The sequence below is a fragment of the Cuculus canorus genome, chromosome 2 (genome assembly GCF_017976375.1).
Source record: "Cuculus canorus isolate bCucCan1 chromosome 2, bCucCan1.pri, whole genome shotgun sequence".
NCBI lineage: Eukaryota > Metazoa > Chordata > Aves > Cuculiformes > Cuculidae > Cuculus > Cuculus canorus.
The window spans coordinates 102,539,335-102,563,247 of record NC_071402.1 but is presented as its reverse complement, the minus strand read 5'-3'; the positions used below and the strand labels follow the sequence as shown (position 1 = coordinate 102,563,247).

The following is a 23,913-nucleotide window of genomic DNA, read 5'->3' as shown; positions in this document are numbered from 1 at the left end:
TTGGTGACATGAAGCTGCAGTATTTCTGTTTGTGTTAAGCGACTTCATGCACTCCAAATGAAGTACCCAATTATTATCAGATTATGCTCAGTTTTCTTCTTTATTATCCAGGCACTCAGGAAGTGGCTGGGAAAATGTACTTCCAGGGTTGTCATTTTATTACCTCCCCCACTGCTTCTGATATAGGCCAGAAGCAGATATTTTTCACTCATCTGCTACACGACGTTTTTGGTGAAATACGCATAGCAAAAACTTCTTGTATTTGCACAAAGCTATGCCTTATTGTAGAACAGCTGATCGCAGGCCTGGGTTTGAGTCCTAGCAAATGCTTTCTGCCATGCTTTGAGACATCTTATAACTGCTATTTCACAGTGGTTCACAGACTGAGCAGCGACATACAAATAACGACTGTTTCTCAGTTTTATGCCCCCTATAAATTCATCTATTCTGGTTGACTTCTCTACTTCACTGTCATACAACTGTGGCATGCCCCATACAACAGTGTAATCCAAGCTCCCCTGACTTTACAGCTTTGTTTGCACAGGCAAAGCCTTTTTCATGAGGCAATTTGGGGGCAATTGAAGGTGTGTGGAAATATCAACATGATCAGCCAGACTCTGTCCTGGTAAACTTGTTATAGAGGCGGCATATGTTCAACAAGATGGAGACAGACAGCGCTGGAGACTGTCCTGGCAGGACTTGAAGGCAGCTGTGCAGTGCATTTGTATTGTCAGCTGGAACGATGTAGTGGAAAATAAACCAGTCTGCTAGCTTGGGGTTTGAGATACAGAGTTTCAGAAATGGTTTAAAATAACATCGTGACATCTGTCTTTGCACAACTGCAAAACCTGCCCTAGAAACAAGCTGATGGCAACAATAGCCTTTTGACTGACCAAAGAAATGTGCAACTTGCTTGGCGTAAGCTGTGGAGAAACCATAGCAGCTTTGTAAGCCTCCTTAACTTTGTTAAGTTTTACTTAAACAAGATATTGAGATGTTATTTTTAATGAGTTCTTCAATATTATAAAACTCAATTATTTTTCAAACTTCTAATCAGGAAGAACATTTAATTTCAGGGGGTTTTTTTCAGCATACTGCAAAGGCAGAGACATCTAGAGTACAGTTTTTCTGACTGAAGACAGTAAAGGCATAAAGCAAACTTCTGTCTTACTGCCAAATATCTGTCTCTTTATGAACTGTACACATGAAACATAGATACTCCTTTGCTGGCTCTTTTATCTTATTTTTACAGAGAGAATCTGGTTTACATAGTACTCTGGGGAAATGTCAGGCTTGAAATAGTTCTTGGTTTACAGAAGCAAACTGCATACTGGAGAGAGGTGACTCAGCATGATAGACTTTGCAATAAGAACGTGTATTTCTGAATCTATGTAACAAAATTACTTGATTTAATTCTTCAAGGCTATATAACAGTATTTATTATTTCTATGCTGTTCTTTTTGTTGGATTAATGTTTAGTAATTTCACCTCAGTGCAAAATGCTCTTATGATGATTCCAGGCTAAGCATGTCTGAACATGCTGCAAATAGCCATCCTTGCTCCAATCGGGATTGATTTTGTCCATGCATTTTGTTTCCCTTCAAATTCAGCCCCTAAATATCCGGCTGATACACTTTCAAAATTGAGTTAATGGAAATCCTTGACAATGCCTATGTTACAGAACGGCCTGTGCATGGAAGGATTGTGCTTGTTTTGTTCCCGGCTGTCAAGTTGTGATGCTAGCAATTTTTACAAAGTGAAAACAAATTGCATCTTGTTTCAGAGACACAGGAGTATTATTCCAACAGGACCTTGCTGTGTTTTAATAATCACAGTGCTACTGTGAAGCTCACATGAATTCTTTTATGTTAAAAAAAGTAAACAAATTGTGTTGGATGGAAAGATCAGACAGATAATACTGTGGTATTATAAAAAATAAACAAATAATAATAAAAATAATAATAAAAAAATAATAAATAATAAAAAATAATAATAAAGAAACAATTCAGTGAGGAATTCACTTCAGTGAGTCCAGAAGTGAACCTAGATAATGGCTGATAGACTTTGGTGACAATGACTTTCTAAAAGAAGAGAAAGTACAGAAATACCTTCCGGTCATGGCTCTGGACAGTTTAAAATATTCAAACCTTTTTTAAAGAGATAGCAAAGATGTGGTACAAGTTGCTTGAGCAGTATTACCTTTGAAAACAGGCCCCACTCCTTGGACTGATTATTGGGCATTTTTTTCCATCAGGAGGGATGAGCTGCTCAAGATTCAGCATTCTGCTGCTATGCTTAAAATGCCAGGAAGCAAGAGATTTACCTCTGCTGCACTGCTACAGAACTGAGGCAAAGAATATTAAAAATAGATAGTGTTAGACCAGTCTGCTGTTTTATTTTAGTTCATGAAAGCTATTGTCCTAGGAAGTATGTTTATAATAAGTATTGCATTAGCCTATTTCTTGTAATATATGTTGGCTGCTATTGTCCTTTCATTTCTTGAAAACTCTGTTCTCTGACATAACAAGAACCTAACAAGAATAACATGAACATAGAGCTTGTGAAGACAAAATTATCCCGATTAATTGTCTTAAATTCAGTGACTTCGCAGAACAGCAACTCAAGCAGGTGCTGCAGGGAGAAACCAAGTGGCTTCCTAGGAGGCAACGACAAACTGAATTACCATACTTACACCAGAGCACTGGTAACCCTTCAGTTTAAATGTTTTAGCTAAGTCATCATCTCATTATACATTATTTAGAATTCCTACATGTTGTAGGTCAGAAATATTTTTCAATATTTTTTTCCCTGCTGTCAAGTACATCTAATTTACTACTAAAGCTGTCCTCAGTATGCCAAGACCAGCATCCTTTGGCCATGTGCATCAGTATTCTCACGCGCCCTCATCCACAAAACTAGTCTTCAATCTACAGGTCCTGCTTTTGAAACAAGCATGTGCAGGAAAAAAAAAAAAAAAAAATCAAAACAAATTTTGTCAGTTTGCTCAAAATTTCAATGAGACCATAGCTATTTCCCAGGTGGCTTCCAAAAGGAAAGTCCTTGACTTTGAGTTTACTGTTTAGGATGTGCTCTCTTAACATCAACCCAGTTGCCTTACTGAGACTGTATTGGCTAAGGGGATTTGTTGCTAAACCAGTACCAGCATTGAAAATCATTGATGAGTTTTCTTTTTTAATGTATGGAACAATTATTCGAGGCATATGCCAGATGTGATGGAATATGTTTTCCTTAAAGAAAGTCTACCAATGTCTTTTGTGTCTCTTTCCTCATCCCAATCTCCCCATATAGTAAAAAGAAATATTTTTGTACTCAGTTACCACATGGCCCTAGAGTAAAAATGATTAATTGTCCATGGGGCTGCAGATTTCAGAAAATATGCTTCCCAGGGAAGCCTAAAGCACAGGAGCATAAGAACACGCCAGCCATGTGATTGCCCTCTGGGCAGAACTTCACCCAGATTGTGGTTAACTTTTAATGAGGTTTGTTGCACAACTGAAAAGGACTTCTTGCAGTCAGATAGCATACTAGTAAATATGGTAAAGACTATTACAATCTCTATTAAATACCCTGAGATGGCACCTAATTTCTCAGCCAAGGACTGGCTGAGACTTTCAACCCCGCATCCTGTGCTATAACTTGGTGTTTCAACTTATTAAACTTAATGAGCCAATGTAAAGCATCACTGTCTGTTTACATTCAGTGAAGTGAAAGAGGATGTTTCTGTCTTTTTTGTCTTGACAACTGACAATGAACTAGGCTTAAGTCTCAGCTATGGTATTATGATGTTAGCACAAATTAATTGAGTTGATTCTTTTCTGTTGTCTTACTTTTTCTAACTTTTTGTACTCTTAAAAGCAAAAAACAACAGCAGTGCTCTTGGAATTTCAGTCAGTGTTTTCATCATATTAAATAATAGCAAATTTACTAGGTAAATATATATTGCTATTTACAGGTGACTAATTCAAGTGATTTGTCTTGCTACAATCTAATTGCTCATTTTGCAGCTGAAAAAAGCAGTTCCAGCTCTAGTAGACAGATGGCACTGACTGTGTTTGGTATGGGATGAAGCCAGCCGGAGCAATCTGAAGGTGTCTTCAGTCCTGCAACCTTAAAAGTGAAATCACTGGGGCCTTTGCCCTTCGGCAGCAGTTAAACTTGAGTTCAGGTTCTCTTTGCTTAAAAGGGAGTATTTGCAGAGCTTTTTTGGAAGATGGGGCCTGTATTACTCCAAGCGTTCTTCTGCAGGTGTCTTTCAATCATGTTTTACTAAACAGTTAAGGGATGGCACCTCATGCATGACACGAGGAACAGCAGAAAATTTGTACACATTTTCTTGAACTCCGAGTGAGTAATAGAGGTTGGTGTAATGAGCTAGCTAGAGGCAGGTGTTGATGTTCCAGTAGCATGAAACTGGTGCCAGAAATAACACTGAAAGCAGGGCCATATTGCTCACATTCAGTTGTTTCATGGAAAAGCAGAACATGCTTCTGGAGCTGAAACACAACATACAGTGATGACAGGGTACTCATCATTTAATAAGACAGAAGCATTTAACGATATGAGTAAGCACCCGTGTTGAGTCCCAAAAATAATTCCACTCCCTTCAATTAGAGCAACTACCAGTTTAAATATAGGTTTCAGAGGGAGTGAGAGGGAATCTAGATAACATCACAAAACTCTAATGCTTTTGCTGAAGCACAACTTAACAGAACTATGCAAATTGGAGCAAGAATCATAAAATAATACAATGTAATCCTGGGCCTGGATTTTTTAAAATAACTTGTTCCTTCACTTCAGTAGAAACACATTTAAATCCTGAAAAAAGTAGAAAAGAGCTGATTAAAGCAGAAGTTCCCCCCTCCCTAACTGTGCTTTGTAGGATGGATGTTTTTAAGAGAGTAATTTACTGAAAGAGCAAACCTCTTTCCTTTTTTCACTATAAGGTGAATGCTGTCTCTGTAAATTGTGCCTCTGTCCAGATCTTTCTGTAGTTACTATTCATAGGGTTTTTCAGATCAGAAAATGGTGATATACAGGACTATCCATCAGCCTTAACAGTGATGGGTAATAACTACTGTAGCACATGCGATTAGTACCTAATCCTAATGTCAGAGTGCAACTTCACTTCGATAAGCTACATTTGCTTTAAGAGAATAGTCCCAATATGACAAAAAGAAAAATATTTTATTAATAAATCATTGCAATTATAGCAGAGATGACGTGTTCATAATGTTGTCTATATTCTTCAGCCTCTCACACCTCTTGAGCAGAAATAAGAGCTAAATGCAAGTTCTGCCCTCTACGTTGGATGTACTGAATAGAAAGCATCTATTGCCTGTAGCTGTAGTATTATGACATTAGAAGACACCATTTATTACACTGTAGAGCATTCAGTATCAGAGAATAATCAAGAGGTTTTGTATGCTCATTCATTTTTGGACCCAATATCATATACCTTGCCACAGCTACAACATAAGATCTCCATACATATAACTAGCCATTCACTTGTATAGAGAGCAAACATGATAGTAGCTTCTCCATTTGATGAGAACTCTCTCTCTTCTCATCTTTCCCTAATTTATAAATCTGAGGGGGGAGAGGGAAACTTTAGCGTTGAAACCTGAGTTTCACTTCAGCAGCAAATTGGAGGTCTTATGGCCAGACAGGACTGTTAAAATGTTTAAAGTAACCTGTGCATCTGAGTGAAACCTCTCTGCCACTTACAATAACTTCATTGTGTAAAACAGATCTTCCAGAATGGGCATCTATTTTGTTTTTGAAGTCATGCCCTCCTTGGGCAGCTTCTTCCAACAGTTAGTCTGATGCACTTCTAAAAATTGCAGAATTGCTTTCCATAATGTGTTTGGCTTTTGCTGGCAGACACTGATTCTTGCTATGCCTTTCTTGGCCTGGTTAAATAGCTCTTGAGTTCTTGGTACCCTCTCAGGTAGCTTCTAAGCTTATGATTCATGATTTGCTTCCACTGAGTGTGTGCTTTATTAAATTTGTGGATTCTACTATCATTTCATTAATCCAACATTCAACGATGGCGCACATTCAATTCTAAAATGAAGTCTGTCTACAGTTATTTAGCTTGACTGAACTTGTACTCAAAGTCTGGACTCTGAAATCTATTCAAGTAAACATTTTTAAGTTATTTATTTATTTTACTATTTCATGTATTTACATATAATTATTTTAATTTATTTTTTACGTAGAGAATTGAACAATATTTTTTCCACTGCTTCTATGAAAAGTAATGTCAGGCTAATTATACAACAGTTAATCATCTCATTTTTTAATATCATATTTTAAAAATATTCAATATTTTCTAGAGGACATAAGAACTCTTCCAGTTTTTTGTAACTTCTCCAGTGCTTGAAAGTCTATCGAGCGCTATAGGAACAGTAATGTCTTCAATTTACATCCAGGAGTTCTTACAGATCATTACTATATGGGTCCAAATAAGCGTGCATGGTTTAGAATTTATTTGGCTTTATTTTCTCATTAAAAGGAGCTGTCACACCCTCATGATACAATAGTAAGTCTTAAAGAGTGTGGCACCTTTCTCTTTGAGATATAAGCTACTCTTACACATCCACTTCCATTCCCAGATTGCTTCCTGTCTTTCCTCCCACTTACTGCTGTTCATTATTTGCCCTGGCTTTGGCCAGTTAGGCTTTTTAGAGTGAATACATCACATTTTGAACATAATCAGGCTATGATTGTTGGTCCCTAGGCAACCACTGTCTTCCAGTCCAGTGATTAAGTCATCTTTATCCATCACAATGAAGTCCAAACTAATTACCTCATGTCATATTCAGTAAAAATTTTAGGGGAAAAAATAAATTCAATAATCTAGTGATGCTTTACTACTGGTTGCATGGGATCCCAGCACAAGCATCCCAAGTTGAAGTCACTAGGAAACAAGACTGAGATCTTTTTTTCCACACAAAGCAGACATACCTGTCATCCCCTTTTCATGGACTTTATTAGTATAAGTATTGGGACACCTACATTGAAGATGATGCTTGTTCGAGTTATCCACCAACAGAAATCCATCAGTAGTGTGCTCCTTCCCTACTGTCTATCCCAAGCTGTCCTCAGCATCCTGGAGCCAAAAATTAACATTCTTGTCAAGCAAACTGTCTCTCAAGAATGTAATTATAAGTGAGAATTTTTCAATCCCTTTGTTTATATCTCAAATTCAGAGCTTATGAATGCAGGCAATTAAAAAATTATTCTGGCAGGGTCTTTTTCTACTAAATTATTATTGTACACTTCCAAGAGATGGAACAAATACCCTGCACAGAGCCCTGTTCCTCTGCAGCTAAACTGCTTCCAGTACTTGGGCCAACTCATTTAAATGTCATCTGAGTATCTCTAAATTGCAGATTGCCATGCAGAGAGCTTTCAGCTCTCTTGAACTCTGAGTGCATTCGCTAACTACAGTTGCTTGCACAAATTGCATCATGTCTCTGTTAGAATTAAGATAAACAATCTTTCACCAGTTAGAGATTCCTCATTTACTAATTATTTTTTCAGTACAACACCAAGCAGTTTTATGCATTATTTGTGGGGACAGGGAAGCTCTCTGTGAGTTTTCTATGTAATATACTCAAACAGACCAGGACATTTGTGTGTCTCTGCAGAACAGCACCCAGTTTAGTTGCATCAAAGCTGACTTGGTTCAGAACAACCAAAGGTAATAGACTCAAGTAAAATTATGATGGCAGACAGTTTACTGGTCTCAAATTGCAGCTTCTTCAGGAATATATAAAATGTATGTACTGTCAATGTCAGTTTTGTTCAATGAAGTCCTCTGTTTTACACTCACATTTAATAAATCTGAAACAGAGAAAGTCCTTTAGTCAAGTATTTACTGCTGCTGCTGTCTTCTCTCATAAAAGATCATCCATACTGAGTTTCTAGTCAAGAGGTCAGCATCAAGGAAAGAGGAGAAACTACTGCTTTTCTTCTGGAATATATCTAAAAATACTCTGCCTGAGGTGTTGCAGAGATGTTAACCAGGGCTGTTTCTATAGTAGTAAGAGTTGAATGATTCAGCATTGACCTTGAGAAAGTTTTACCACTCTGAACAATATAGAAACCTCCAGGAAAGGGACAGGACACTGAAATTGTGAGTTGAATTGAAGTGGCTAAATGTGATCCCATACTACCTGAGTAAATATCTTAGGTGAGGTCCTGCTGAAAGGTACAATTATCTCATTTGACTTTTGGAGCAACAACTTATAGGTCTTGCAATCTAAGACTCTGATCCCACATTTCCTCCACCGTGGTTCCTCCTAGATCAGTTATACCCATTATGACATCCCCATTTTGGCAAAGTGCTAGATTTTTTGGCTTTCTGAGAAAAGCTGAGTAAGCCCCTATAATGATCTGTCCTCCACACAGTGTATTTTGTTGGCTGCGGTGATAGATTTGGCCTGAGACAGTGCTGGCAGCCTCCTCCCCCAAAGCCATGCAGCATCAGCATCCGTGCTGGTGCCACTAGAGAATGCCAGCAGCAGGGAGATGAGTGGAGACAGCGACTGACCAGCCCAGCGTGAGATGAGGCCTGCATTGTTGTTGTCTCTTCAGGGTTTATAACAATCCCGAAGTGTATCTGCTCCTTCTGTCTCCCTTCCTCCCTGAAGAGCATGAGGGACCTTCTCTCTATTTGGCAGCAGGGACAAGGAGAAGGTGGTCGTGCAGCTGGGAAAGGAGGAAAAAGCAAGGAGGCAGTGGTCAGTCTGAGAAGGGGAGAGAAAGGAAGAGATAGGCAGGGGGCTTAGTCCCCACTCTTTCATCTTCAAACTGTGCAAATTAAGTTGTCTCAGTAATTTTAACTTTTTTAAACCATTGTATGTCAGCTTTTATTTGGCTTTCCTCGCACTTGTAAGTGAATAAAGACAAAGCAAAAGGTATTTGAACTGTACTTCTCAAAACTCATCAAATACCAGAATAACCTTCAGCTACAAAAGAAAAGGCCACTTTTCCCCCAAGACAGCTGCCTAACAGCACAGAAGAGAAAGAAGAGAAAGAAGAAGAGGAAGAAGAGAAAGAAGAGGAAGAAGAGAAAGAAGAAGAGAAAGAAGAAAAGGAAGAAGAGGAAGAGGAAAAAGAAGAGGAGGAAGAAGAAGCAAACAAGAGAAAGAGAGAGAGAGAGAAAGAGAGAGAGAAAGAGAAAGAGAAAGAGAAAGAGAAAGAGAAAGAGAAAGAGAAAGAGAAAGAGAAAGAGAAAGAGAAAGAGAAAGAGAAAGAGAAAGAGAAAGAGAAAGAGAAAGAGAAAGAGAAAGAGAGAGAGAAAGAGAGAGAGAAAGAGAGAGAGAAAGAGAGAGAGAAAGAAAGAGAGAAAGAGAGAGAAAGGGAGAAAGAGAAAGAGAAAGAGAAAGAGAAAGAGAAAGAGAAAGAGAAAGAGAAAGAGAAAGAGAAAGAGAAAGAGAAAGAGAAAGAGAAAGAGAGAGAGAAAGAGAGAAAGAGAGAGAAAGGGAGAGAGAGAAAGAGAAAGAGAAAGAGAAAGAGAAAGAGAAAGAGAAAGAGAAAGAGAAAGAAAGAGAGAAAGAGAGAGAGAAAGAGAGAAAGAGAGAGAAAGGGAGAGAGAGAGAAAGAGAGAGAGAAAGAGAAAGAGAGAAGGAAACGGGAGAAAGGGAAAGGGAAAGGGAAAGGGAAAGGGAAAGGGAAAGGGAAAGGGAAAGGGAAAGGGGAAAGAAGGCAAAGGGGAAAAGGCAAAGGATCCGGCGGTATCGAGGCAGGCAGCGGTGCGGCCCCAGGCTGTGTCCCGCACCCCGCACGGCTCCCGCGGCGCTCGGGGTCCCCCGGCAGGGCGGCCCCAGCCCCGCCCCCGCCCGGCAGCGGATCCAGCCTGCGCGTTCCCGGCCCCGCGGCGCGGGCAGCAGGCAGGTAGCGTGTTGGGGCGGGGCGTTCGTGCGATGAGCTGTCGGTAGTCCTCAGCCGGGGGGGGGAGCGGGCGGGGGCTCCGCAGCGTGCGCCGCGCTCGGGGTGGGGGGAGCGGCGCCGACCGCCTTCGCGACGGAGGTGACCGCACTGCTTCTGCCGAACAAAGCTGCTGCCAGGCTGGGGCTGGGGGCGTCCCGAGCGCGGCGTGGGGTCCGGGACCAGGGCGGAGAGAGAGGGGCAGCTCCAGGGGAAGAAAAGGGGCGGTGTGAGCTACGTCGTAGGAGCCGTAGGTTGGAAAAGACCTTTCGTTAAGTCATCTTCTGCCTCTGATCCTGCAGCCCACCTGTAAGTTTTTGTTTATTTGTATACGAGCTGGTTGTAGAAGACGCAGTGCTGATAAACGCCTGCAGCCGATGTGACGCTGAGTGTTTAACCCAGTTCAAGGTTTAAGAAGAGATTTAACAAATGGCAGAATTTCTTTGCAGTATAGCGTCTTGAACTAACTTAATGTACTGTTTTAATGTATCTCTATGCTAGAGCAAGCATAGCGAGACGCTGTAATTCTAATCTTTTTTATATTTATTTTTATTGCAGCTTTCCCTGTTCCTCTAAAGATATCCTTTAGGTTTGATGTCAGAAACGTGGTGTCAGTGTTTGAGTGGGAGCACTTGCGACAGCTTGTTAACAAAGCCGTTATACGGCAAATGGGATTGTGCCTTCAGACACTACTCCCAAATATCGTTCTGTGCTTGAGTGTAACAATAACAATGATAAAGCATGTTGGTACTGTACAGTTTGATGTAGACCAGCTGAAAGTGTTAGATGTTACACCATCTAATGAGATGCAGAGGTCGGCACTGAGTTGGTCCTTGCATGTTGTCTGGTCCTGTTCTTCCATCATCCATCCACACACCCAGGTCTGTCTTTTTTTTTTTTTTTTGCCAAAATGTCTGTCATCATTACCTCCTGAATAAGACTGTGGGTGAGCAAATCGTAGAAACTGCAGAAATATGCGCACTGAGGGTGCTTGGCATGCAATGTCTGCATCTGCTACAAAAGCAGTAAAGGTCGGTTAAGCTAAACATATTAAACCTGAGGTTGGCAGGACTGGAAAAGGAATTGTGCGTCTTTACTGTTTCTCACGGAGTGAAATTTGTTGGCTGACATCAAACCACTCCCATTTCTTTCATCCCCAATGTATTTGTTGAATGAGGGAGTGCTTTTAGTTTCAAGATCACGGTGGAATGTTTTTACATTTCATTCTTTATGGAATCATTCCACTGCCTAGAGGTGGAGAGGGTCTTCTGCAGGTCTTTGCCACTCTAACAAAAATGCATGAGGGCTTCTTTTAAACCAAAGATTGAGAGCTCTCTTTGTAGGTGATTTAGTTGCTCTACCTGAATTTTGATACAGTATAGCCCTATAATGGTGGAGGTGTGCAGTGGTTCCCACAACACAAAAAGTTGAGACACTGAATTAACTTGCCAGGCTGCAGCCTTAAAATGAGCTGCAGGAGCTCAGTAGTCTCAGAGTTTAGCAGTGGAAATCACTGGCGTGGAATGCTGTGGGGGCCAGAAGCATTGATGGTTTCCAAAAACGTTGGGCACATTCATGGGACACAGTTCTGCCAGTAGCTAAATGTGAAAGGTGAGGTGCAGTCTTCATCTCGGAAAGGTTTGAAGCCCACGTTTATGGGAAGCTGAAAAGATATTTTGGGAGAGGATAGTTTCACATCCTGTACTATTTACGATTCATCTACTATCAGCCACCTTTTTGGGTTTTTTCGGAAGAGAAGTCATTGATCTATCTAATGCAGCTGTTAAATTTTTATGATAATTTGACGTTGTGCATCGAATAGCAATATTTTTTCAGGAGCGAATTTATTGCACATAAGCATGTTCCAGCAGAAGAAATACAAAAGAGTATTTCACAAATGTGTACCTGTAACAAAGAAAAGAAGCAAAAGCCTTTAGTCTTTCTTGAATCAACCCCCATCATTGACTTTGAGACGTAATAGAGACCGTTCAGATCTAAATTGCTCAACTTCAAATTGTGAAGTATGCAATACTGGGAAAAAAAGCATAAAAGAAATTGTGTCGAAGAAATGAAATTGATTCTTTTTCCCTGCACTGTTTTACAGTATTTTTCCAATTGTTAAAATAAATGATGTTTTTTCACACTACATATAGGTTGGGTGTTCTGTATACAGAAAGTGAATGTTCTGATCTGAGAAAAAATAAATTCCAAATGAAGAAGTAAAACTATCAGAATGAAGGTGTTGGAAGAAAAATTACCTTCTAAGTTATAGCTTTCTCCTCTTTGCTGGCATTCTGCTTTTCATCTGCTATTTTCAGGCATTTGATAACTGAATTAAAATTGCCACTGCTTAGAAAGGTCATTGCCTGTTCATAATATGCTAGTGTGCATATATTCTGAAAAATGTCAATTCCCAGAAAACTTTTATTTGTATATTGAAATCCAACATTTTAGGTGTAGTAGCCATGGTTTTCTTTTAAATTAAGTAAATAAGAAAAATTATGTGGGACTGATGAAGAAGGTTTATCTTTGTGATACTAACGTCCCTAAAAGGGGTTTATTAGCAAAGAGATCACAGTTCCTTACCTTTTTTATCACCGCCTCCCCAAACTTGTAACGATACAGAAGATTACTGTGAGGCATACATAGTATAAGCATAAAAATAATACCTTATTGAAAAATCGTTTTCCCATTTGATTTTCATACCATGAATCTTCTTCAAGTGATTATTCTAGCTTTTTCACCATCTCCAAGTGAGACAGTGAGATAAGCAAAAGAGGAGGAAGGCAAGAGAGGGAATTTCAGCCTGTCCACTCTGATGAGACTGCAGTTTTATTAAGGTATTTCAGGCTGGTAATATAGAATGCAAAGTGTAGTATAAGGACATTAGCAAACAGTCATACAAGGTTATCCATTAAACCACAAAGTAATAAGCAGACCGAAATTATATTATCTTAGTATAGTTTTAACAAAAGCACAACATAACTGAATGCATTGGAGTCTGGCCAAGATGTATTACATTTGACTACGGTCTGCAAGAGGTTTTTTTAAAAATTATTTATTTATTTATTGTCTGATCTGAAAAGCATTTGTTGAGTTATGTTCCTGCCAGCCTCTATAAGACATAAAAACACATTTGGGCAAACTGTATGAATGAAACTGCATGATTCTTTTGCATAGTAATGCTACCTCAGTATATTTCTTTTGGATCCTTCTCTAAGGTCATGAAAGATGCTGTGAAGATTATTTATCATGAGCATAAATCCGAATGGATTTATAAATCCTGATGAAATGTAGTGTCCTAGCCAACTCTGAGAATGTTTTCTCTATGATAACAATATCTATCTTTTCATAGTGATGTCTGTGATGAAAAAATTACTGTTATTTTGTCAGTCATTTAGATTTGTGGTTTATTTGAAAAAAAAATAATAATTTCTGCTATATAATTTCTTATTCTCCCCCATCATCTGCTTCCTCTCACTTTGAGCCTGCCTGGAGACAAAAAGTAGATGAAACATTTAATTCTTTGTTGTGGATGAAACACCTGGTGGTGGCTGTCTTTCTGCTGTCCTCCACCCATGATACCATTGCTCTTGCATCATGTGACGAGCATAAAGGTCGGGGTAGGAAAAAAAAAAAAAGTCATTGTTCTTGAAACTAACTGTCAGGTACTACTTATGCAGTTTTGTCTTGAGAACTGATGATTTCTGCAGCTTGGGTTACATCACTGAGTACTGAGCACTTTCCTTGTCAGTGGAAAGATTTCCATTCGCCCTCAGGAGGGTTTGCAGTCAGGATATGTGGTACAGCCTGACTGAGCAACGTTAATGTCTTGTTCTGTCAGCTCAGTCTATCATCTAGGTAGATGCTTTTTAGCTTTCTTTGTGTTTGGGATTCCTGCTTTACACAACTGGCTGAGTTTTTTCTCTTATGGTACCTGGGGAGAACAATTAATTGTCTAGAGGATAAATAAAATGCTACACAAGTTTGTGAAATGACTGTATTACTAACCACTCGCAGCTGGTTCTAAAGGTAAACCTCCCAGAGAGGTTTCTCATCCCTCAAACCCACAGGGTTTTGCTTCTACTGGCACAGAGCTGACTGTTAGCTTCCATTGAGGTTCTGCCTCCAGCTGAACGCTTCTCGGAGGCTGCTCTTGAGTGGGAGTATTTGAAGACTTCTGACAGAATCAAGGCTTCCATTGGATGTCTGCATGTAAGGTATCATTTCTTTGCATCAAAAGGGTCTCTAGAAACTTGGTATTTCCTCTCTTTTGCCCTAATTTTGCATTGTTCCATTATCCTTGGGAGAGCTTTCCTTTTTATCAGTGGAAAGGTGCCATATGATCTGTGCCTCCGTTATTGACCTTTCTAAAGTCATGAGAAGTTTGTGGGATGCTTAAGAAAATGATTTCGTTTTATTTTCATATTTCAAAGCAATGCCCATGCCTTTTTTACTTGGATCTCAAAACATCTGGAGTGAGACATATCCCTGCTAGAAGGTATGGAGAATTGTCTGTGTTGTACTTAGAGGGATGGAGAACGTTTGACATGAATATCTGAAGTGACTTATTTAAGGGTATACAGCTAGACAGTACCAAGATGGGAAGAACAAAACTGGTCCGCTTGGAAGAGTGTTCACTTTTACTGTTGACCTTAGTTTCCTCCTTTTAACAATGCAATTACTAACAACCTTGCAGTATCAGTTAATTCCCTTTTTCTTAAAAGGCAGTGTGAATTCCTGAATAATAACTGTTGTTGACTACACATTAAATTTTAAAATGGAAAACTTCAGGAAATCATATATCCAGTAACTTGAAATAGTCAGTAACTATACCATCAGTACAGAAGAGCAGAAAAAAAAATCCAACTTGTTCTCAAATCCTCTTCGTTTGTGGCAATACAAAAGCATGGTGCTGTCAAATAACACCTCCATTTCATAGTATTCTTCACAGTGCCTTTTTTTGACTGAGGAGCTGCAGTACAGCACTAGTCTTCATTATTTCTGCAATAATGATATTCTGATAGGAGAAGATTTCACATCAGTGATTTACTGTCTTCATTACGGCATGACCCAAAAGCTGTAACTCCTCTGCCAGGGACTGGGCTTTAGAAGCGCTCCAGGGTCGCAACTCATCTTCCAGGCTGGCTCAAGTTCTCAAATTCTGTGTATTTTGCACCTGGTTTGGTCATTTCCAGCTTGTACAGAAAGTATCAGGAGCGTTTCATAAAGAAATGGCTTTTGTTTGAGCAATGCTGATAAGACTGCTGCTGTGAAACATGCACTGAGCTATTACAGTCTTCATAAGTAATTTTTCTCTTGCTTTTAGTGTGGATTAGGCCATTTCTTAAGTGTCAGACAGTAAATGAAAGCACCATGTGTTTGCTCTGCAACGCTATCAGTTGGCACTGCTGGGTTTATTTCCTTTGGTTTCTGGCACACGGCTTCATACACCACAAATAGCATCTTCTCCATGTTTCAGTGGGTGGTCAGTGATGTTGTCAGTCTAGACATAAACTGTCTAAACAAAAATATTCTGTACAAGCTATAATTTCTTATGAAAGAAACTCACAGACATTACAGTAAGTGACATACAGTTAAAAACTAAAAATTAAAATAGCCACAGAAGGACCACTTCACACAGTGGGGCCATAGTGGACCTGAGGGCTATGGAAAGCAGTTGAGTGTAAGTGTGTCTAACGGCGTCTGATCTGATTGGAGGTCCAGGGCAAAGGGGTGAGTCTTTCATGACGTTTGCCAAAGAGGGAGTGACAGGAGGCCACCCTGCAGCTTCTCACCACATTTACTCCATGCCTGCAGGCCCCTGGGCACTGTAAGCATGTTAGCATGATGAGAAAGGGACATGTAGGGGGGGCATCTGGATGCCACATGGCCCTTGCAGACCTGTGGGCTGAAAAAAACACGTCTGCTTTGTGTGATTTCAATTTTTCTATAGAGAGAGGTCTATAGTCATTTGCACTTGGGTCCTGTGAAGCTCAGGTCCCCGTTTGTGGGGACCGCTTGCCTCCACAAGTTCTCCATAGATGAGCATCTTGTTCCACTGGTGTGAGTGTCTGGAGAGCAGTACGCACTAGCTCAGTTTTGAGTAATGGATAAAATAAAGTTCCTGTTGTTTTTATACTCAGTTTCTGCCACTTACTGAATTTCAGAGACTGAAATTAAAAGCAAAGGAAGTTTGAAAGCCATGGTAAACCTTTATAGTAGCTGAGTTCGGCATTCATATGTGCCTTGCTGTTCTGCATTAACTGTAACTCCATTAAATATCATACGGGGAGTTTGACTTCTTTGCTTCATACTGTGGATGTTTAGTGTACCTGATACCACATGCTGTATCTACATAATTAAGTGGTATTAGTATAGTTTTTTAATAGAAATAGCTGATCATAAGACAGAGTAGGTATAAATAGACATTAAGCAAACAAGTGCTTGAACTTCATACAGGAGGACATTCATTGCAAGCCCCAGGTGATGTATCAGAAAATAATTTTCCCTTTGTCTAGTGTTATCCCCTTTTTTGTGTGTGTAGTAATTGCTCCTGACATGGATGTTTTAGCCCTGGTGCTTTGTTTTAGCAGGTATATGGCAGCCCAGACAGGTTCTCCCTGTAAATGTGTACTGTATGTTATTTAAGTCAATTTATTTATTCTCTTGGGTTTTTTACATTGCATGAGTTCTCAAGTATCTGCATGTGCCAGAGTTCAATGTTGCATTGAACTGCTCATCTACACATCAAATACTGCAAATAAGAGAAAGTGCTTTAGTAATCTCAGTGGACTGCAACTTCTTGAAATCAATAGCTTCCTTTCTGCAGAGTTTAAACTGTTATGTGGAGCCTGACACAGTAAGACAGAGATGCTTAAGGTGCCCATTGGGCTGATATTTGAGCAGTGAGTAATGTAACAAGCTCTCTTTCTGAGTACAGGGGACAAGGGAGCACATGGTGCTTTATTTCAGAGGGAAAATCTGTTACTAAGGTTGACCCAAAAGCAATTAGTGGTTCATTTAACTGGATTGGTGAATTCACTTGTGCAGTCTATTAAAATATTATATAGAGATAATTCAGGCTCAATTTAGTACAACTAGCTGAGGGGTTATAGAGATTTATAGCAGGTTATTGTCCATCTACCTGCTGAATGGATGCTTAATCTTAAATGAAATAGTAGACTATCCTGGTAGTTCATCCAGAAATACCGCCCTGTGGCAAAGGTGGACTTCTCCCTCTACTGATAGGTCGTGTCTCTTTCCAGAATCTTTAAGCTATTGTATTTCTGGACATAAATGGATGCATATAAATAGGTCATTGTCCTAAGTACAGACAGCTGGATTTTTCACCATTTTCAAAGCAAAACTCAATTGATGTCTTGTGTAATAAGTAATAGTCTTTAGCAAACTGTACTGGGAGGACTTTGGTTGTGCTGCTGAGGCTTTGCTTTGTTTAAAAGGCATCTTCTGTCATAAACAACATCACTCCAGTGCTTTTCTTGTCCATGCCCTGCTATGTGCCACTTCAGGCAGAGCTTTCCCACTATCGAAGAAAGAGCTAGATGGCTATATCATTTACTGAGAGCTTTGCTGTGCTAGAAGAAGTATCCTTAGCTATGCCTTACATCTACTTCAAAGGGCATCACTGGAAAACCCCAAGGGAATTCATAACAGGATATTTATTACCTACATTGTTGTGCATACCCACAAACAGTACTTCAAGTTCTGTTACATTTCCTTCCAAATGGAACATATTTCATGATAAATAGATGCCATGATTCTCTGTGTATGTATTGAACACTGTTCAAGGTTCAGAATTTATTATAACTTTCTGTATGGATCTGTCTTTCAGAGTCCTATAAAGAAAAAAAAAGGTGCAGATCAGCTAGAATAGAAAAGATATCCAGTGCCTATGTTTAATAAAAACACTTTTTGTAGGTTTACAAAGATGTGCAGTGAGAGTGTTTCCCTGTTTGCTTATGGGTGACTCTTTCCTCTCTCCCTCTTTCCAAGTTCAGTGTGTAACACACTCCAAGGCTGTGTTTTCACATGTGGCATGACTATACTGGTGTAAGACAGTACTATGCTGGATTGGACAGCTTTGTGCTGCAGAACCTTGTGGACGTGTGACTCATTCTAGGATCCTTACATGGGAAGCTTTACATAAATAGAAAGTTACGTCTATCAAAAACCTGCTTGGGGCTGTGGGACCAAATACATCTTTTTTTCCTGCTAAATCAGGCTGTTGTGCTTCTCCGTTCTTTGTAAGTGATGCTACAAGAACATATAAAAAATAAATTGTGAAATTAAGCAGAGCTGGACCTCTACAGCAGTGCTATAACCTTCTCTGCTGATAGAATTGCTATGGCCCTTTGAGCTACTCTAAGTCATTTACTGCAAATACAGAAATTAGTGAAAGGAGAGAGAGAATAGATAAAAACTGTATTTGGCAATGTGTCTGCTTTTACAAGTAGCTCGTCAGGTGCATGCTGACTTGGTCAACTTGGTAATAATCTGAACCAAACTGGGTTTTTTTTGTCTTGTGGCTCCTGCCTAGGCACTATTACAGCTCTGCATCTACAGGTAGTGTAGTAAGGACAATAAATCTTAAAAAAACCAGATAACCTAATTACACTAGTTAGTATTGCTATGTGCTACTTATACATTGTTACTTATACGCAATTCCAGCCACAATGTTTTCCTTTAAACAATTTATTTTTGCTTGTTTTGTTCTAGAGTCATAGAATAATGAATTTCAACTTATAGTGTACTCATTAATAGTTCCTTGTGTCATAAGCACACTTGAAAATAGATGTTCTTCGCATCTTTTCACCTAGGTGGAAAAGAGCTTCTTAAGTAATAGCACATAATTTTCAGTAGAGAAATAGTACTGTTTTCATCGGGACGTAGCATGTTTCTGCCACAGCTGTGGGAAATGAGCTCTGGAATCAAAAAGAGTAACTGAGGATTAAATTTCTCTATCTTTTTACTGTTAGATAAATAACAAAACATGAATAACAAGTAATTGATGTTAAATTTATCTTCAGTGAATGGTAACACAAGTCATGGAGCAGCATCTGTGAGGTTCTTACACTGTTTGCTTGTTACAGACATTTTAAAAATGTTAAGTAACTTGGGCAGGCATCTACATAATTGCTGTGTGAATGTTCAGTGCAAAGAATTTGTGTACTGCAGTGCATGAATGAGTTTGCCTGAATGGTATCTGTCTTGTAATGATGATTTTCACCTCAAGTCAGCGGGTTAATTTGATCAAGGGAGTCAATGGTTAAAACCAGTTGAGGTTTAAAAAAGCCTATAAGTGGTATTTTTTTGATGTCTTTTATTACATAATGCCTGTGGGTAAGGTGCCAGCAGGAAACTGCTGCCTCAGATCTGAAAGCAATAATACTAATGTTGCTATTAGGTCACAATAATACATTATAATACTTACAAAATTTTACATTGGTTTATACATTGAAAATTAGAACAAAGCAAAGTAGTTGCATTGTATATTTCCCTTTGTTTTAAATAATGTGGTTGCCATCTTTTCTTTTTCTCTCTACTTTGTTATAGGGAGAAAATTGAATTTTAGTTGTGACAACAATGGCATATTTCATTACATAATCATAACAGTCTCCAGGGTTGGGTTTATAGCAGGCTCAAATACACAGGGAAGCAAAGTGTAATGGCCTAACATCAGAGACTATCGGTGTGCTGAGCCCCGTGGGATTCACATGGAAGGGAATATGTTCACAGTCGATCTTCGAAGTCAATCCGTCTTGGTTTAGCACTGATGTGATGGAAGCTGGTAGTAAATTTGCATGAGGTGACTTGCCCAACCATCAGTTGTGTGGAATGTTTTAAACAAAAATGCAGGTCTCCAGCATGGTGTCGTGTTAGGTTTGGTTTTTTTTTTTTTCCTTTAATTCTTTCAGGATCTAGTATCCACGTGTATTATTCATGGAGTTAGAGAAAAATGGTGCCAAAGCTGATAAAGCAGCACAATCATATTAATGGTTTCTTATTCTTATCAGTCAAGATTGTGAGTGCGAGACAATTAGCATTGCTGCTTGAAGTTCCATAGAATATAGAAAAATACGAATAAAGGGTAATCAGTAAACTGTTATTGACGCTGTTGACAGTGTTTTAAGAGAAATATGGTCTTCTAATTGTTCCTTAGATTATGAAGATTACTCAAAATTTCAGCTGTTCACTGAATATACCATGAATGTTTTTATTGAAGTATGAAACGGTGAATATTGTGGTCAGATAGGAACCTTGTCTGAGTGGTATGTAGACCATACATAGTATTCAAATGTATGAACTCTGGCTTTTGTGCAGCTTTTCTATTAACTATGGAAAGTGCATGCACGTATGAGTTTCTTTACTTGCTGTCAGATTTTTGAAGGAGATGATGTTTGGTCAATCCACTTTCTTAAAAGAGAGCTGGCTGAAAGACCCACGTGATTAATACAACGATATTAGTGCACTTAATCTAGTCTCTAGCTGAGTCCTGTGCATGTTTCAGCTTTGTCATAGGTGACAGTCACTGCTCACTGACAGCTTGTGAAATGTGGCTGTGATATTCATAGAGGCTGGATAAGGCCCTAGCAGAGAAGGGAAGGTGTTCTCAAATGAGAAGGGAAAGCGTAAATGGGGAGTGGGGTAAAGGAGGTCAAACAAACCTACTACTGTACAGAGGATCATGTAAGGAGCTAATGTGGGTAATTTTCAGTTTGTGCATCTTCCTTTTGTATCCTGATGCTGGCAGGAGGGGACTTAAATATTGTGTGTGCTTATCACTCTAATATCGTTGCAAAGACAGAAAAGGTACAGCTTAGGTCTTATAAACAGTATGTTGTTTTAATAGTGCTCAAGTTGTCCAGTTTCCACCAGTTTTCCCCCACTTCATGTTTAATGTGTAAAGCTGAAAAATAAAGTGTACTTGAAAAGCCCAGCCTGGTTTATAATCTTGAAACTCCTCACACATATCCCTGGTGCAAAACTCTCCGTACTCTTAGGAGTAGCACTGATGTATGTATCATGGTAGTTCAGCAGCTCAAACCTCATAAAATTGATCCTGCGTTGACTGGGATGGAACACAGATTTATCCAAGAGATTTGTAATGTGTTTTCTAACAACCTTGATTTTATTTTTTTAGTAGCAAAATTCAAAGTCAGATGTGCTTTGGTTCCCAGCTCTTCCCCAAACTCTTCCAATAAAACTCTTTCCCACTTTCTTCCCACACCTCTCTGGAGAACCCTCTCTGTCCCACCTCTGGTTTTCTTTCTTTTGTTTTGTATTACATGATCTTGTGTTTTATACACATCATTTTTTCCCCAAAACCCCCATTTTTCAAACTGTTATACTTGTTTCTATCTGAAAAGCTTGCCTTTAAACCACCTGAGGCTGTTCCCCTGTTCTCTGTCCTTGGGATACCATCTTGCTTAGCTTGGCTCAGTGGGATTTTTTTTTCCACTGGCTTCAAGGGCCAGACATTAACTCCTGTCCCTGTCAACCCAGGGAAAGGCACTTTGAGGCATCTCTGTGTATCTGGAGCAATGCTGTCTGGTGCAGCACAGCCATGATAATGCCATGTTGTCATTTTCATTTACGTTGTGTACGGTAGAAGAAAGGAAGCTGAACTCCTCACTGCCATGTAAATATTACATTAGACACTTGAGTGAGGCTTTGAAGTGTTAATACCATCACTAACGTGGCCAGCTGACAGAGAGTGCTGGGTTTGTTGTTGGCTGTGACTCAGGCTGTTGCACCAGGTCCATGCAGAAATCGACCTGCCATGAGCAGCCTGCAGGCTCCTGGGTAGGAAGGGCATGTGCTGTGTTTTATGGACACCATGTCAGGATCATTTTAGCTGGTGTTTGGGAAGTGAGGAAACTACTTGGGCTTGGGGAACTTTGTGGGATGATGGCTGCTTTAGAGATCAATGATGGAGTCTCATGGATGTCAACCACCAGCTTGCCTACCGGCCCACAGTGTCAAGGTCTGAAGTGGCCTGCTTGTGGCATGCTGTCAGCCACCATGAGCCCTGTCACAGATGCACAGGAACATGCGAGCTGCTCTGCAGCCTGCAGCAGGGGTGGATGTGCTCCTGCCACATCTCACCACTGCTGGGGGGAGGAAGAAGGCTGGAGAGGAGTGGTTTTCCACCAAAGGGACATATGGTCTCTTGGCAAAGGGATGCTTGGTCTCCTGATGAGGATTCTGGAGGGACATGGGAGTGAACAGGAGGACCATGGGCCAGAGTGAAAGGGGCATCTCTCACAGCAGCAGCTTCAGCTGCAAGCAGAATCCTTGGTGATGACTGTCCCTACACCTGCTCTTTTGCCACTTCTCCTTGGGTAAAAGATACTTTTTGCTGGCCTCTTGTTCTCTGATGACTCCTTCACACTGGTCTTTCATTTTAATGATAGCATAGCAGTGAAACTGAGTCACAGAAGGGCCTTTAAGGTTTCCATCTGTAATGAAACATAAAGAAACCTGGCAGAGTCTGACACGTTCTCAGTGCCCTAAGAGCAGGACTTGGCGACTGAGCTCTGATAGCCAACTGTTCAGACCAACCGTGCTTTCCAAAGCAATAAATTGGTTTTATTAATCTTTTTTTTTTCCACTTTCCTTAATTTCCCATAGAAATTGGGAAGATTGACCAAGATATATTTAAATACAACACCCCAGGATTCACTGGCTGCCTGTCAAGAGTACAGTTCAACCAGATTGCTCCACTCAAAGCAGCTCTGAGACCTATCAACGCCTCCTCTCACGTTCACATCCAAGGAGAACTGGTGGAATCCAACTGCGGAGCATCACCACTCACCATCCCACCAATGTCAGCTGCTACCGACCCATGGCACTTAGACTCAGGTAATCTGGGGTGCATGCTGTATTTCCTCAGCTGGGCAGTTTAGAGAAGAAATATGTGCACTGACCTCTGTAAGAAAAAAAACAACTGATGTGGATTGATTGACTGTAGTGCTGTGATCATGGTAGGAAATGCAAAGCTGGAATGATAGAGGTTTGCCACTACTTCGGATGCAGTTACAGGTTATTTTCTTTGCCTTTTTTTAGTATTCTGATTTATTTTTCTTTACTACTGAGCCTTACATTGTTTGAATGTTGAATTTTGACCCAGCTGCTGTGGTAGCACTTTCTTCATAGTATTGGATATGTAGACAGCAAAAGGTTGCAAGTACAGATAAACAAGGTACAGTAGCATTTCTTGTGCTGTATTCCCAATAAGTGAGTATATTATAGTCAGCTTCATACAAAAAAATTCTGAATTTAGGTATAGATTTATATATTTATATAAAATGATTATTTATATATTTATATAAAATGATGATTTATTTTCTGAAATGTCAGCTTTCCTTAGGCCATGTTTAATGGGGTTTCCCATTAGTCATGATTGCATTCATCTCATGCTGAAAATGCTGGAAAGCCAAAACAGTTTGCTGATCATATCAATCTTATTCTGCTTTGTGACCGACAGCTGTTGAAAGTATATGTTGTGCCTAAATTTAGAGGTTTTTTTCCTCTTTTGTTTTTTAGGAGTCAGATGAATACTTAAAAAAAAAAAAAATCAGTTCCCTTTAGGTTTATAAGGTCAGGTGTATGTTGACCCCTCTCTTGTATTTTGTTCTCTTTCTGATTTCACTTATAGCAGTGTAAATTAGAACCTGTCCTGGCAAAGTTTATGGGTTTGTAGTGGTAGAAAATGAAAATGCTAGAGGAAAGCCTGAGTCCATAATGATTTTGATACCAATTAGTTTTTGCCTGTTGTGTTTCAGCTTGCATCAATCTGCCAGCGTTTAGGTGAGAGGAGATACAGTATATATATTTTAGAAGTATGTGCCAAGGTCATACCTTTTGGGTTTGGATTTTTTTTTTTTTCCTAGCAACGTCAAACAATTCCTTGCAGGACTTCCTTTCAGCTCT

The 23,913-nt window shown here is 39.6% G+C and overlaps 1 protein-coding gene across 1 annotated transcript in view; it reads left to right on the top strand.

The window, feature by feature from the left end:
• CNTNAP2 (contactin associated protein 2) overlaps positions 1–23,913 on the top strand; it is a 1,069,322-nt gene that overhangs the window by 1,019,379 nt on the left and 26,030 nt on the right. Inside the window, exon 22 of the mRNA XM_009568467.2 lies at positions 22,612–22,842. Coding sequence (XP_009566762.1) covers positions 22,612–22,842 — 231 coding nt within the window. The remainder of the gene's footprint in view (positions 1–22,611; positions 22,843–23,913) is intronic.